General features: G+C 42.4%; 1 protein-coding gene across 1 annotated transcript in view; it reads right to left on the reverse strand.

Moving 5' to 3' along the window:
• Nucleotides 1-4653: 4653 nt before the first annotated feature.
• The window catches only part of WIPF3 (WAS/WASL interacting protein family member 3), a 60383-nt gene continuing 49379 nt past the window's right edge, over nucleotides 4654-15657 (reverse strand). The window contains 4 exon segments of the mRNA XM_031940503.1: nucleotides 4654-5379; nucleotides 7944-8020; nucleotides 13893-13994; nucleotides 14883-15032. Of these exon segments, the coding sequence (XP_031796363.1) occupies nucleotides 5356-5379; nucleotides 7944-8020; nucleotides 13893-13994; nucleotides 14883-15032 (353 nt within the window). The 3' untranslated portion in view covers nucleotides 4654-5355.

Here is a 15657-nt window from a genome sequence, read left to right on the forward strand (position 1 = left end):
CTGCCTCCTTTGTGATGTGTCTCATAAATAAGTGGAGGGAGGAGTTGGAACCAGAGAGCTGTAGGACAGTCCTGTGATCAGACTATTCTGGGAGCCTAATGGGGGGCACCTGTGGTCCTCCTGATTGGGAACATCCCGGCCGCTGCCTCTGGTATAAACTGCTCCATTAAATGAGCTCATTGAGCTCAGGGGAGCCAGAAAACAAGCTGCCCCTCGGGTGGAATATTCTTGGGACCCAGTGGGTCCTGGTGAGCCGTGATTCATCCCTGCCTGAGACAGGACATGTTCTTCCCTACCTCCCTCCCTCCCTTCTGCCAGGTCAGACTATAGGTCTGGGCTGTCTCTGTTATAGACACTACCCTCTGGCCACAGACAATGGCAAAGAAAATGTCATTCTTGTATTTCTAGTGTTACTGTCATTAAGCCTGGGATTGTAGAGCGAGCGCTGAAAGGGAGGCAAGAAACAAGTAATTATTAAGCACCTACTACATGCAGGCACCGTAACAAGTTCTTTATAAATATTGTTACATTTGTTGTGGAGTTCAGAGCCCAGCTTGTCCAGGCTCCATGTTTTACAGATGGGGAAACTGAGGTTCAGAGGGATGTGGGATCACCCAATTAATAAGGAGCTGAAGGGAGTTCAAGCCTAGCTCCTCTGGACTCCAGACTGAAACCCCTGATTTTAGATGGGGTAATGGAGAACAAGGAGTAGAAGACATCGGCCCAAAGACAAATGATTGGGATTTGGACTTTGAATTCAGGGCTTGGGGCATTATACTGCCTATCAGTGAGGAAAGAAAATACTGGAGATACTCAGGGGGACTTGGACCCCGGATCCTCCACATCCAAATGCAGTGTTCTTTCCAGCCTCACACTTGACATCCTCAAAATATCCTAGGATGGAAGATCTAAACCGACAGGGCGTGGACCGGGCAGAATTCCTCTCCTGCTGGAGATGTTCTCCCCATCACAGGGGACGTGAGTCAGGACTGGGGTGCTCTGGAGGGGCTCCCCTTCCCAAAGGCCAGCTTGGCTGTTGGCCGAACCCCAGACAGAGAGCCATGGGAGGGCGTTCCTAGAAATTCACTTTAAAAAGTCTCTTCCATTCTGTGGCTACTGTGGGAAGTCTATAAGGAAGGGAGACTGTTATTGACCACATAGACATATGGCACGGGGAATAAAGACTAGGGCTTTGATCAGCCAGTGATCATTTATTAAGCACCTACTGTATACCAGGCACTGAGGATGTGAATACTCTTAAAGAGCTTACTCTGTTGGGGATTTTTTTTTACAATCATCCAGAAGCTCTGATTTTGGGAACTAAACTATCCTTGGGAAGTAATGAGTTCCCCTTCACTGGAGATACTCAAGTGAAGTCAGATCGGGCGAGAACATTGCAAGGGGAATCTCATTCAGTAGGGGTTGGACTAGCTGGTGTTGAGGCCCCATTCCACTCTGAAACTCTGATACTAAAACAGAAGTACAAAGAATAGGGGCGGTCCCAAATAAAATGGAAGAGAGGGTTCCTCCTTTGAAGCGGTGGGAGGAACATGACAGGGAGAGGACATGACATATGTCCTTTAGACTTTGTCGGGGCAGTTATTTGTCGAAGTGGATGGAGTACCGGCCATGGAGTCGGGAGAACCGGAGTCCAAATCTCGCCTCAGACACTTAACTTCTACTAGCTGTGTGACTCCAGGTAAGTCACTTAACCCAACTGCCTCAGCAACAACAATAAAAAACATAGACTTTGTCAATGTATTGGTTTTTTGCTGATTTTTTTCCTCTTATTTTTTCTTTTCAGATGTTTTTGTTAGGATGGCTGTGGGAGGGGAAAGTTGGGGAATCCTGGGAGAAACTGAAATGTTAAAACAAAAAGATCAATAAAATACATATTTATTTTTTAAAATCCTAGAAGAACAGGGAAGAGTTTGCATGGGATCTGGGGGGACAGGTCTGCCAGCTTAAGCCTTGCTTTGAGGAGGGGGGTTGCACATTACTTATGGACTCTTAATCAGAGTTAATCAAAGAGCACAAAAATGCCTTTTTTTCCCAATTGACCGCATATGTGTAGGCATGTGCTTACGTATCAAGAATTATTTTCCAAAAAGAGGTTTACCTAGGCCTGTATTTCCCAGGGAGCTTCTGGCTCAGCACAAACACTTATCATCATCAGATTAAAATGGCCACTTCATGCTCTGAGTGAAATCTTGGTCTTAACTGCACAAGGATGGTCCTTATCTCCAATGTGGTGCTAACTTTGCTATTTCCATTCATTGTTAACAATTTCAGCACCAAGAAATTGGTTTCTAAAAAGAATCCTTAATATATTTATCATATTTTATTATTTATTTAATATATTATATCAATATATTAAATATGATAAATATACATTAAAAAGGGAGGGCTTTATAGTACCAATGAGAATCCCTGAGGTGGGGAAGTTGGCAGGAAAAACACCCATCAAACATCAGGACTGAGATTCTTTTATTTACCATATTATGACCAATGAGCCAAGCCCGAATATCGTCCCTACAACTTTACCCCAGTGATTAGTGCAAGAGACGGCTAATTTGGTGACTGACTACAACCAGTAGGAACTTAAGGATTTTTTTTTTAATGCATTAATTGCTTACTGATTTGTTTAAATCCTTCCCGTTTCCAGAGATTCTAATCTCTGGATTGAAGATGCATCATGGCTTTTTCTTTGCCTTTGGAGAATTCCATTTTTTAATTCACATCTTAAATTAGCCAAGCAGGGTTTTCCTCTCTGAACATACCAAGCGCAGCCCACAGAGCTTCCTTCTGGCCACACTGTTCTGGGATGGAGAGAAAATGTGGGTCTGTATGTTGTCATGATTCTGTGGTTTTCAAATATGTAGGCTGAGGTATAGGAGAGGGAGGAGAGAGGAAAAGTCCACTACATCACTAATTTTGGGGGAGGAAACTTGTGAAAACCGAGTTAGCGCTCTGGATGCCTTAGAATCAGCTGGAGTCAGGATAAGCAAAAGTCCTTGGTCTTTAGAGGTAGGATTGAATTGGATGGACGCAGGATCTCCAGAACCTCTCCTCTTCATCTCCCTCCCAGAAGTGACCCTGGCTAGTCTTACTCCACCCCCTAGTCCCTCCTACAATTCTCTGTATACACCAATTATCAAGCCAGCACAGGATAGTGGGAAGGGCCATTTTCCAAGCATATGCTAATAGAGTATTGTGCAATCCATAATTAGCCTTAAGTGTTTGGTTGTCCGACCTCAGTGCATTAACTCAAGAGTTTCAGCCCTTTACAGAAACTGGGCTCGCTGGAAGGCCCAGAGCTTCACTACAACTGGACTTTTGCTAAAAAGTTGAAGCTGGATTTGCTGAAGGAACCCTTAGCAAGGAGGGGATGAATCAGTTTGCGAGGGAAGAATTTCTCTGCATGTTTCAGGATCTGCTTTTTTGGGAGGAGTGGGCTGATCACGTGGCAGAAATGTGAAATTCTAGCAAAATATATTAAATTCAGTAGAATACACGCACTTGGAATTAAACCCACATTTGTTAAATCTCTATTATGTTCCAAGTCCTATATTAAGCACTGTGTAGAATTTAACAACAATTCAACAATTCCACAAATTATTTTTTTAAGTGCTAGACTCTGCAGATACAAAGATAAAAAAAATTATAATCTACTGATTGGTCATGTTTTACTCTCTGTGATGCTGTGTGGGTTTTTTTTTTTTGACAAAGATACTTGAGGGCAGCTAGATGGCCCAGTGGATGGAGCACAGGCCCTGAAGTCAAGAGGACCCCAAATCTAGCCTGACACTTAACACTTGTTGGCTGTATGACCCTGGGCAAGTCACTTAACCTAACTGCTTTGCAAAAAAAGGAAAAGATACTGGAGTGGTTTGCCATGTAAACTGAGATTGAGTGACTTGTCCAGAATCTTAGAAGTATCTAAGAGCAGATTTAAACTTGGATCTTCCTGACTCCAGGCCCAGCACTCTATCCACTGAGCCATCTCGCTGCTTCCTATAATATACTACATGATGTAGAAAACACAAATCTTATGTGTTTTTTAGAGACATGTAAGATATGTTCAAATAAAATAATGCAAAATATATAAATAAATGTTTAGATAAAGGAAAAAAGAAATGTGAAGTTCACCATTGGTCAGTCCACAGGATCTGCCGGCATCCTTCCAATATTTGGAGATCCCTTACACAAAGCAGATTCCCTGGGGTGAATGGCTGTGTGGGAGGGTGAGGATAAGAGACCCTCAGGATGGAAAATGGGCTGAGAACACCCACTGATGAGATCCATTCAAACACTGAACTATGACTGAATTCTTCGCTCTAAGGGAGGGCTCTGGGAGCACCAGAAAGAGCTAGGAACACTCCCACAGAGAGGAACCAAGCACAAAAAAAGAGATCTCAAAGCCCATCAGGCTCCTTAGTAAAGAAGGCTGCTCAGAGGCACACGCAGGGCGTGTACACTTCCTGAGGACAGGTCCCCAGGGTCTTCCCAACATCCAAACACCTCATTTGTAAGGAGATACTTAAATCCTGCTGGGCTGAATCATCGGAAGGGAAAATCCTCGTGCAAGCAGAGGTTGGATAACGTTAGGTAAGACTGAAAACCCAGGTGCAAAATGAGCAACAGAGTCATTTGTATGGAAACAAAATTCCTTCTTTTTTATTAAGGGTCATATTTACATTAGGCAACAAAAACCACATATCGAGGATCAGAGGGAAAGGGGGAAGAGGGCGAGAGCCATGACATCCCGGTCATTCCGCGCTGACGGGTGACGTCCATCGCTGTAGTGCGGGTGCACTGCCTGTCCATCCATTCTGCAAAAGGCGTTTTTTGGTTTCATTACCTAGCTGGTGCAATTAAACTCTGAAGTCGTGTCGTTGATGAGTTGCCAAGTGCTCTTGAACACAGGGATTAGCTAAAACTTTTCTAAAGCTAATTCAAAAAAGGTTTTCTTTTCCTAAAGACACAGGAAGGGCCAGCCCACTGGCTATTTACAGTCACAGAATGAACACTGGGCAGGGAGAGAAGCGGACGTCCTCTCCCCCGTAGCACTTCTCAGCTGGGGCAGAGCTCCTTTTTATACTGCTTTGGACAAACGGGCTGCCGCGATCCGGGCGTGTGAAAAAATAAATCACTAAAATAAAATACAGGTACAACACTGATTCAAAGCCTGTGCAAACGACCTAACTAGAATAAATAAGGGCTCGCTTCCGAGCTATTTGTCAGATGAAAAACAAAAACTTGAGTTTGGTGTGGTTGCTGATGGCGTGCCTGGGCAGATCCTCCATTCCACTCAATGAACCAGGACGTGATGAGGGACTTTTACTTCATGTCTTCTTACCGTAGGGTTTTCAACGGTAACTGTAAAGATAAGACAATTCTGAGTTCTGTGGTGAGAAAGGCTGCCTTACCCATTGATCTGGTGAAGGGATGACCTTCCAGGCCTTGAAGGCTAGAGTTCAGGGTTATGTAGGATTCTCCGATTCTTCAAACTGAAATGTCACAAATGCAGGCCTGGCTCCCCCTACCCAAAGAACCCAAGATGGCATTTTGTAAAAATCTCTACCTTAGTTTTCCCTGGTAACCCTTTATTGAACTGGTTCCAGCCTGAGCAAAGCACCTGGTTTTTTCTTCAACAGAAATAAAACATGAATTTAAAATGGAATGAAATCATTGACAAAGTTGACTGTGTGTGAGGGGGCTCATATTCCCCTGGAATCCATTAGGGGCAAGAAATGACCTGTCTAGGATTCCAAGACAGACCTATTGGATTTGTGGGTGAGAAACCGAGATCATTCTGCCCCCAGCTCAGTGTTTTTACTACTGGACCTCCCAAGTTTGAATGTATAAATGAAACAAACTTCATGGAGTCCATTCCTGAGCTTTAATGATTCAATGGATTTTGGTATTTCTCTCCAAGAGACTACTTGCTTCCTGCCCAAGGAAGCTGGAATGGCCTTTTAATAAATCCCATCCAAGGAAGCTGGAATGGCTTCTTGGGAAATTGTTTTATTTTATTTTTATTTGTGAAACTGTCTTTAACCAGTACTTTGTGATGCTGAAGACTTGGACATTTTGGGTGAGAACTTCAAATTTCACTAGAATGGGAGGTTTCAGCTAAACACAAAGAATTATTTTCTGGATGACGATAATTGGGTATTGAAGTAGGCTCCCAGCAGAGACTGAAATGCCCTTTTTTGGGAACAAGGCTAGTTCTGACTCACCTGGAGAAGGTGCAATGATGCTTTGAGTCGGAGGAAATAGTGGGTAAGAAGACCCCAAGAGATGCTTATTGATGATAACTCACCTTTATAAGGCACTTAAAATGTTACAAAAATAATCATCCTCATCATTACATGTGTTAGTATTGGCTAGAAAAAGGAACTAAGTTCCTTCCAAATGATCTGAGGTCCCTACAACTTAGAAGCAGGATAGTCTCAAGGACAGAGAGCTGAATTTGAGTCAGGAAGGTCTGGGGGTGAATGGCCTCAGCTGGTAGCCATGTGACCCTGGGCAAATCATGTAAAGCCTCTCGAATCTCAGTTTCCTCATCTCTAAAATGGAGATAGTTGTAGCACCTCTGGCAGTGGCTGTGAACATAAACCAGAGCATCCCTGTAAAGTGTCTTGTAGACCAAGTGGCAATTACTCTGGCCGTGGTGCTGAAGCTGGAGAAGGTCCCCAGAGGGATTTCATGATTTTTTTTTTTTTTTTTTTTGGCTGAGGCAATTGGGGTTAAATGACTTACATAGGGTCACACAGCTATAAGTGTCTGAGGTCAGATTTGAACTCAGGTCCTCTTGATTTCAGGGCTGGTGCTCTATCCGCGGCATCATATATTATTGCCCCAGATTTCATGATTCTAAGATCCTAGCGTTAGGGCTCCTGGACAAGTCACTTTCCTCTCATTTCCCATCTTGCTACTGGAGGGGTCATCAATGAGCTCGTGATGCTTCAATAACATTCTTGGGGTTATTACAGACTCAAAATGGAAAAAAGTGAAATGCCAGAATAGGAAGGGACTGATGTAATGTTTCCAACAATATCTCTTAATGACGAGAACTGAACTTCCCAGTGAGAAAAGCAAAGTCAGCTCTTTAGGGTTAGGAAGCCCAAATATCTCCAGCTGGGCTAAAAGACAGCCCAGCATTACCCAAAATACTTCCCCATATTTTGTCCCTTTGGGTCCTCTGGTTTTCACTTGAGGTCAGGAACTACTGTGTGATTTAGAGCAGCAAGAGACTTAAAAACTCATCTTTATTCACCACAGAGGAGGCCCAAGGAGAGGAAGTAATCTGCACCAAATCACATAATGAGTAAGTGGCAGAGCTGAGATCTGAACCCATGTCCTCCAATCTACTGGACTGTGCGATGTCTCACTGGACTGAAATGAAGACCCCTAAAAATAACTGTAATAATGGCTAAGTCCTGTGGCAGAGGAGATGGCTACCTGCATTCACAGAGGGAGCTTTCTCCTCTGGGAGTCCTGCTCCTATCCCATATATTCCCCTTTAGGAATAGTCCTGGTCTCCTACAATATGCCCCAAGAGAACCCAGAAAAGTCCTGTTTTCATAGTAGGATATTAAAAACCACATGTTTCATGTATAATCTACGTCAAATTGCTTGCCCTCTCAGTGAAGAGGAAGAGAAAGTAGGGAGAGAATTTGGAGCTCAAAATTTTGAGAAAAATAATGTTAAAATTGTTTTTACACATAATTGGAAAAAATAAAACATTAACTTAAAATTTTAAAGAGGACATCTCCTTAAAAATTCTGTTTCTCATCTTTGTTTAAGATAAATGAGTTTTTTAAGGGAAAAATTGGGGTAAAACTTTTGACAACTGGAGATAAGGTTTCCAGGCTCATTCTGTGGCTGTCTGGAGAAAATTCCAGAGGTTGGCTTGATATTTAGAGACCTGTTGTTACCTGAGAGTTCCGACCCTTGGCATCCTCGGTGCCCCGGCCGGTTGCTTCTGCTGGGACCCAGGAACCTGGAGTTGGGCCTGAAAACAGGAGATGTGATTAATTAATCAGGATTAATTGGCATCTCAGGGTCAGGACAAAGAACATTTACTAGATTTCTGCCTCTGCAAGCAGCAAGGGGAGCAAGGTCACTAACGATTATAAGAGCCGATCAACTGAAAACCTGCGAATTAAGAGGCAGGAAGACTGGGTTCAAAATCTGCCTCTGGAACTTACAAACCTCTGCCCATTTCTCAGTTGCCTCATCTGTAAAACTGAGGATATTGGAAGGTATGACCATTACGATCCCTCTTGGCCATTAATCTATAATCCTGTGAGTTTCCCGGCATGGGTGATCACTTTCTTATTCACAGTCTTTGCTGCAGACATAGTCAGAGGAAGCAAAAGTTCTTGCTGCTCTCTGTTTTGTATACAATAAGTGCTTCATAAATGATCACTGAATGAAAGAACAGATGCATGTTTTTTGAATGGAGACTAGAATAAATTATCCAATTTTCTCTATCTGTAATGATTCTCCTTCAAGCTTCTCCTCATCACGGCTGTTTTAATTGAGGTCTGTCTCCCAGGTAAAGTCAAAAGTAGCTGGCACAAGAAATGTGTTGTCCCACTGGCTCTGGGCTGCTCTAGAGTTACTCTAGCTCCCTCCTAATCCAATCCAATCAAGGATGAGTTGAGTGCCTCCCAATCTACAGTCATTCCAAATGAGCGTCATTGATGTCCTTCACCAGAATTCAATAAGCAATTATTGAACACCTATGGCTGACCTCAAAGCCAGGAGGTCTGCCTCTGAGACACACTGGCTGTTAATCATAAGCGAGTCACTCTCACTATCCCCAGAAACAAGTCAGTCTCTGCCCTCAAGGAGCTTACCTGCTGTCAGCACACAACCTATAAATACGACAAATAAGTACAACATGCAGACCAACACAATACAAAGTAATTTCAGAAGAGCACAAGTAACAGGTGAAGGGGATGCTCAAAAAAAGTTCCGTACAACAGGAGGAAAGAAGCAAATATTCATGTAGGGCCTCCTATGTGCCTGGCCTTGGGCCAAGTGCTTCACAAATAGGATCACTGGATCCTCAGACAAATCCAGCAAGGAAGGTTATTATTATTATTGAGGAAATTGTGGCAGGTAGTGGTTAAGTGACTTGTTCAGGGTCACATCTGAGCTGTGCTTTGAAGGAATCAGGGAACCAGGTGAGAACTCTCATTTGGATTTAATCCTTTTAAATTCAGCAATTAATCCCTAATGATTATAATGATTATATATGAGATATATATGTGATATAATGATTATAAGATCTGATCAACTGAAAACCTTCGAATTAAGAGGCAGGAAGACTGGGTTCAAAATCTGACTCAGGCACTTACAAACCTCTGCCCATTTCTCAGTTGCCTCATCTGTAAAACTGTGAATGATTTAACGATTCTCAGCAATACAGAGATCCTAGACAATCCTGAAGAACTTAGGATGAAAAATGCTACGGGTCTTCAGAGAAAGAACCAATAGAGAATGGCTGCAGATGGAAGAAGACTTGGAAAAAACTGCATTATCTTATTTGGTTTTGGTCTGTGTTTTCTTTTGCAACAAAGCCAATATAGAAATATGTTTTTCAAGATCACATGAGTATGTCCACAGCAAATTGCGTACCCTCTCAGGGAAGGAAGAATAGAGGGAGGGAAAGAATTGAAAATTTAAATAAAATTTAAAATTGTTTTTACATGTAATTTAAAAATAAAATATTAAGATGTTTTTAAAAATAAATTTAATGATCATTAATTCAACATCATGATTTAATTTAATCGTGATTCCAGGGAACTCACCAAGAAACCTATTATTTCCTATCAGAAAGACAAAGGGTTTAAATGCGACGCAATTTTTTTTGGATGTGGCTACAGCAGAATTTGTTTTGCTGGCTATGCTTGGTTATTTAATATTTTTTGGTTTATCTTTTTTTTAATGGAAGATGGTCAGTGGGAGGAAGAAAACATAAGATTTTTAGGCCAAAAAAATTAAATAATTTTTGGAAATTTATTTTAGTTACAAATTTGAATTTTTAAAAAGAATCTGAAAGGCAGCCAGAATGGAGAAGGGATGTGGCGTACAAGGAGCTGCCAGCAAGTTCATTCAGTTGACGTGTAGCTAAGTGCATGCTGAGGAGTAATGTCCAATCAAACTGGAAAATTGATTCTGGAGCACTTTAAATGCCAACCTAAAGTGTTTGTATTTTAAAAGAAAAGCAAAGGGGAGCCCTGTAAGCTTCTTTAGCTGAGGATTTACAGGGTCTCATGTTAGGGGAGGGAGGTGACCAGAGGCAGGGAAGGTTATTAAGAGGCTCTTGCAGCCGCACAGTTAGGAATCTCTTTTAGATTAGTCAGAATAAATTATCCATACTTTGTAAATGCATCTTTTTATGTTTTTCTACTTGTTTTCTTTTCCTTTTTGAACATTTCAACTTCATCTTGGTGAACTAAGAGGTAAAGAGATCTTAAGCATGTCCATTAGGATAGAGAGGTGCAACAGGCATCAGGGATGTTGGGAATAAGTTGTTTAAAGCCCTGAAAGCATAATAAAGGAGACATTCAGAAATAGATGGCACTCTGCTTCAGATACTTATCAGTTATATTATTCTGGGCAAATCTCTTGGCTTCTCTAAGTCTCAGTGTCCTGATCTGTAAAATGGGGAGTGGAGACAACGTACCTCCTGGTAAATACAAGCACAGGATATGAGGATGAAATGTATGTATGAGAGTGAGTGTGTGTGGTTGTGTGTGTGTGTGTGTGTGTGTGTGTGAAAGGGCACTAATATGGAACAGGACAATGAATTCCTTGGAGGAAAGATGACATTGCTTTTCTAAATCACAAAGGAAGCAGTTCAATAGTGAGCCAAGGGAAGGGGGAGCAGACTTGGAAGTATTGGGAGACCAGAATAATCAAAGATTGGCTTGGTATTACTCTAACAGCTCCTAGCACTGGGGTTCCCAAGGACAGATACTCATATGCTTACTGAGTCTCCCCAGGCTAGTCCCTTTCCCAGCCCCTCATCCTGAAATGAGAGGATGAGCTCATTTCTTAAGACCACGAATATCAGTTCATAGTGGATTTTACTCCTTCCTGCCGAAGATGGGGACAATTCAACACAGAGGATGCTAACCATGGCCCTTCAGTAGAAAAGTGGAGAGGGTGGCAGCAGGGGGCATTAGAAAGCCTTCATTTCCACTGAGAATTAAACTTAAAGCAGGGGGCCCACTTATAACAGGAGGGCTCTGCATTAACAGAATTTCCTATTGCTAAACTCTCAAGGACCTTGATTACAGGGTATCTGAAGATGAAGAACACCTTTCCCAGAATGACTTAGGGCAGAAATTTCTAACTTAGGCTTTGTGACTAGATGTCAAAGGATTCAAGTTTATTGAACGGGGAAAAATTACATCTTTCACTCACCTCTAACTGAAATTTATAATTTCCCTCAATTATATAAGAACATGAATCTATTCTGAGACTCCTTCTGAAAAGGGGTCCAGAGGCTTAACTAACCTGCTTAAGGAGTCCATGACACCAGCTCATTTTTTCCCCCTTCGGTGACAACTTTAATCATTCCTTGTTTGCAATGTATTGCTGCCTTTCACACCCATCAGGCAACTCTCTATTGCTACCTGGGTAAAACTTTTTTAATTCGTTGGAGACTAACATTTGATGACTCTCCACCATCAGCAACCCCTGAAACAACTTAGTACTAGTATGATAAAAAAAAATTTTCATCGTATCTTTCTTAGGGTTCCAATGTTATCATAATCACTGGTGGGGTTCCTTCTCTGATCTCAGTGATATCCTAGGTTCTGTTTTTTCTGTCTTAGCAAGAAAATACATTATTTAGAGGTAGTTTCTGGGCTCTTTGTTATAGAGAATTTTATCAGTGAGACATCTCTGGAATATGCTGACAGTTTATCTTAAGATCTATCCTCTTATTCACTTCTCATTTGAAGGTCCACAACTTATTTAAATGGTTAAAATATGCAGAGTACTTTGAAAAATCTTTGTTGTTTAGTTGTGTCCAACTCTTTGTGACCCTATTTCAAGTTTTCTTATCAAAGATGCTGGCGTGATCCGCCATTTCCTTCTCCAGCTCATTTTATAGATGAGGAAACTGAGGTAGACAGGGTTAGGTAACTAGCTCAGGATCACACAGCTAGCTAGGAAGTGTCAGGCCAGATTTGAACTCAGGGAGATGAGTTATCCTGACTCCAACCCCAGCACTCTGTGCACTACAGTGCCCCCTAATTGCCTCCGAAAACCCTAGACTAAGATAATTGGCAACGAGGATAATGGTGATGGATCCTATCTTCTCATTTTTAGTCTTTATTTTAATATGCCATTTATTTTGGTCTTCTGTCTCACAAAATCAAGAGTTAATGCTATAGATGGCTAATTAGAAAGTGACTCATTAGTAATAAGCCTTTCCTGCCTTCAAATAGAATCCATTTTGGTTTTTATGATGCTATTTGAAGCTCCCCTTTCTAGGGCCTCCAAACTCTCTTAAGAAAAATAGTCAGATTTAGAGGAATGGAGCTTTGCTAGTGCTACTAATTGTTAGCATCTGTTTTACTCTGGCATCATTTTCCACTTTATTTTTTGCCATCTTCCCCAATATCAACCAACCAGACAATACATCAGTATTAACATACATGATATATGTGTGAATATATATGTGTATATATAATATGTATGGATTTATAGGTAGATCCATACATATTTTATATATATATCCAAAATATCCATATTATATCTATATCCAAATATATCCTCCTTAGATGCAAGATAAAACCAACTTTGCCAGCTCCAGCAAGAGGAAAATGATTCACAGGTTCTCCTTGGAAGGTTATTTTTTAATTAAGGACCTTTACAAATTAACTCATGCCTTCATTGAGATGTAGCCTAGTGAAGTGGATATAGCAATGTTAAGTAGGATACTTTTATTATGACTGGGTTAAATTTAATACCCATTTACTTAAAAACTTTAATTCCATATGCAACCTTCTTTTTCTGTTCTTTGTATGCTAAAATGTTCATGTTTGCTGATGACCTCTGTTAAGTTTGTAATTTAAAAGAAAACTGAATTAAAGAAATAAAAATGCATTTGGGACTAGAAAAGGTAATTATATTATTTGCTATAATCATGTAATAATATGAACAATTATATAATGATATAATCCGTCCTAGTTGCATGACTTGGGGATTAGACCTCCTTCCTCATTTGTAAAAGGAAATCATAAAACTTTTATGCCTGCGTCACAGGGCTGTTGTGGGAAAGATATTACAGACAGACCTGAAAGCATTTATAGAAATGTGAATTAGTATTTTTTCAATAAATATTTTTGGAAAACCTTGGAATCCAAGCATCTGAATTTGAACCTCTATGGAGATGCCTGTGGGACCGCGGAGGGTCATCTGATGGTCACGACCTCTGGGCTTCAGTTTCCGCATCTGTAAAGGGAAGACCTTGGTCCAGATGGACCTCTAAAGTTTCTCTCAGTTCCAGATCTATGACCACAATCCTACAAGAGTTTGAATTACATATTCATTATGATGTTATATAATATTTAAAGGTAAGTACACAATTAAGTGAGAGCTCTATGATCTTATCACTCAGGGAACTTAAACTCTTCCCAACTTATCTGTGATTTTGCAGTTAAATATGAGGGAGTTGCCAATGGACTCTAAGAATCTGAGTGGTTCTCCCAGGGTCGCACGGCTCATAAGGAGTCCTAGGCAGGATGTGAACCCTGATCCGAGGCTGGGATGTACTGCTGATTCTACTCAATCTAAAACACCAATTTCATAAATTTGAGAAGGAAAAAGCATTCTTTGCCCAGAGGAGCCATACTCACTTCTGGGGACCTTACTGGGATACGTCTTCTGGCTTGGCTTGTATTCGTCGGGAGGCGGGAAATCTTCTACCGAATGAAAAGTAAATTTGGACTCAAAGTCATCTGTAGAAGAAGAAGAAATGATGAGAAACGTGCCAGTTAATGCCAGTCCTGGGCATCCAGCCTGTTTTTGCTCCAGGGAGTTAGCCCCCGGGGTGGCTCTGAGTCTGTAGGCTGTTTTCTGTCTCTTGCTTGATCACAAGGTGCACATTCAGAGTGATTACAGTTAGTCTTCCAAACAGTCATTTGGGATATGAGGGCCAAAGGAAGGGATGGGGAGCCGGAGTCCACACAGACCCCTCGGAATGTGTGCCCATGTGCCTGTTGTTCCAACACAAATAACTAAAGTGACAACATGAGAAGTTTAACCGCCCCCAGCAACAAAGATGTCCCTCCCGTGGGCAGGGACAACTCAAAGTGAAGCTGACCTAAGGCCAAAGGCAGCCTCTGGTGCCCTGAACTGCCGTGGGCAGCCCTGGTTAACTGGGGGTTCCTGCCCCTGCTCCTGCTGGCTTCCTGAGGCACCTCAGCTCTCCTGGAGTCCCGGGCAGGGTCCAAAGAGAAGGGCCTCATATTTCCCAGAGCCTCCTCTCCTGACAGTGGGCCCAAGAATCCAGGAACTCCAGCCCCCATGGGCCCCCCGGTCTTTGCCCCCCAAATTCCTCATGCACACAGCGTTTCTCCTTCCAGCATCCCAGCTGGTCTGTCCTTGTTGTGCAGACGCCTCTGGGAGGCAGTTTGCCACCAGCCCTGCAGAGGAGCAGGCGCATTTTCATATTTATAACTGCCCAGGGCAGTGGGAATAAAATTGCTTCCAAAACCGTCTGCTTCGTAAACCTCAGAGTTCACATCGCATCCCTTGGCTCCCCAAGTCCATCAGAAAAGGGAAACTGCTGAGCATGCTGGGAGTGGGAGGCTAAGTGGCTGCCTGTCAGGGAGCCATCCTGTTACCTGTGAGGTGGAAGTTTCCATTCTTCAAGGGTGCCCCAGGCTGTGGGGCGCCCACCCAGGCCAAGGCCTGCTGACTCTTGCTGGACAGCTCTGTTGTTGGGGATCTTGCCGGGGGTGCTGGAGGGGGATTCAGCTTCCCACCGCCGGTCCCTGAGGAAGGAGATGGAGCCTTGTTATGTGCAAGTGCAAAATCCCCAAGGAGGAGATGAACAAAGGATCTGGCTTGTGATTCAATTGCTTTCCCCAGGGAGGAAACACCTTGCTTTGAAACTCAAAGTCTCAGGGAGTTGTCTGAAATCAGTCAGTGCTCACTAATCGGAATCAGCGGTATTGATAATGGCTTATCAATGACTAACAGTTTATTTGGCCAACTATTATCTATTGTATGAACCTTTTACTAATAATATTTTGTTAATTATGAATAATTTAATTCTATTCAATGATTCCCTATTTTACTTAAAACAACTTGCTGGATAACTGACATTATGAAACATCTGACAAGTAATAATTCTTTTGTTATTTTAGGCAGATGGAGAGAAGGCTTGTAGTGAGCAGGTAGCTCCGACATGCTCTTGGTAATAGTCAGAGGCTTTCCGCGCGGCCTTTGAGGCTCCTCGGACCGGATCTTCTCTGGGCGGGCCCTTTCCCCAGACTTGGTCCATGTCTACTCCTCCTTCCAGTGTCTGTGCGCGGCTTAATTGCGGGGGGAGGTAAGAGATGGCTCCTCACCCTGGCAATACCGGCGTCCTTACTGGAACCGGGGAAGCCGGGCCCA

The sequence above is a fragment of the Sarcophilus harrisii genome, chromosome 5, assembly GCF_902635505.1.
Source record: "Sarcophilus harrisii chromosome 5, mSarHar1.11, whole genome shotgun sequence".
NCBI classification, from domain to species: domain Eukaryota; kingdom Metazoa; phylum Chordata; class Mammalia; order Dasyuromorphia; family Dasyuridae; genus Sarcophilus; species Sarcophilus harrisii.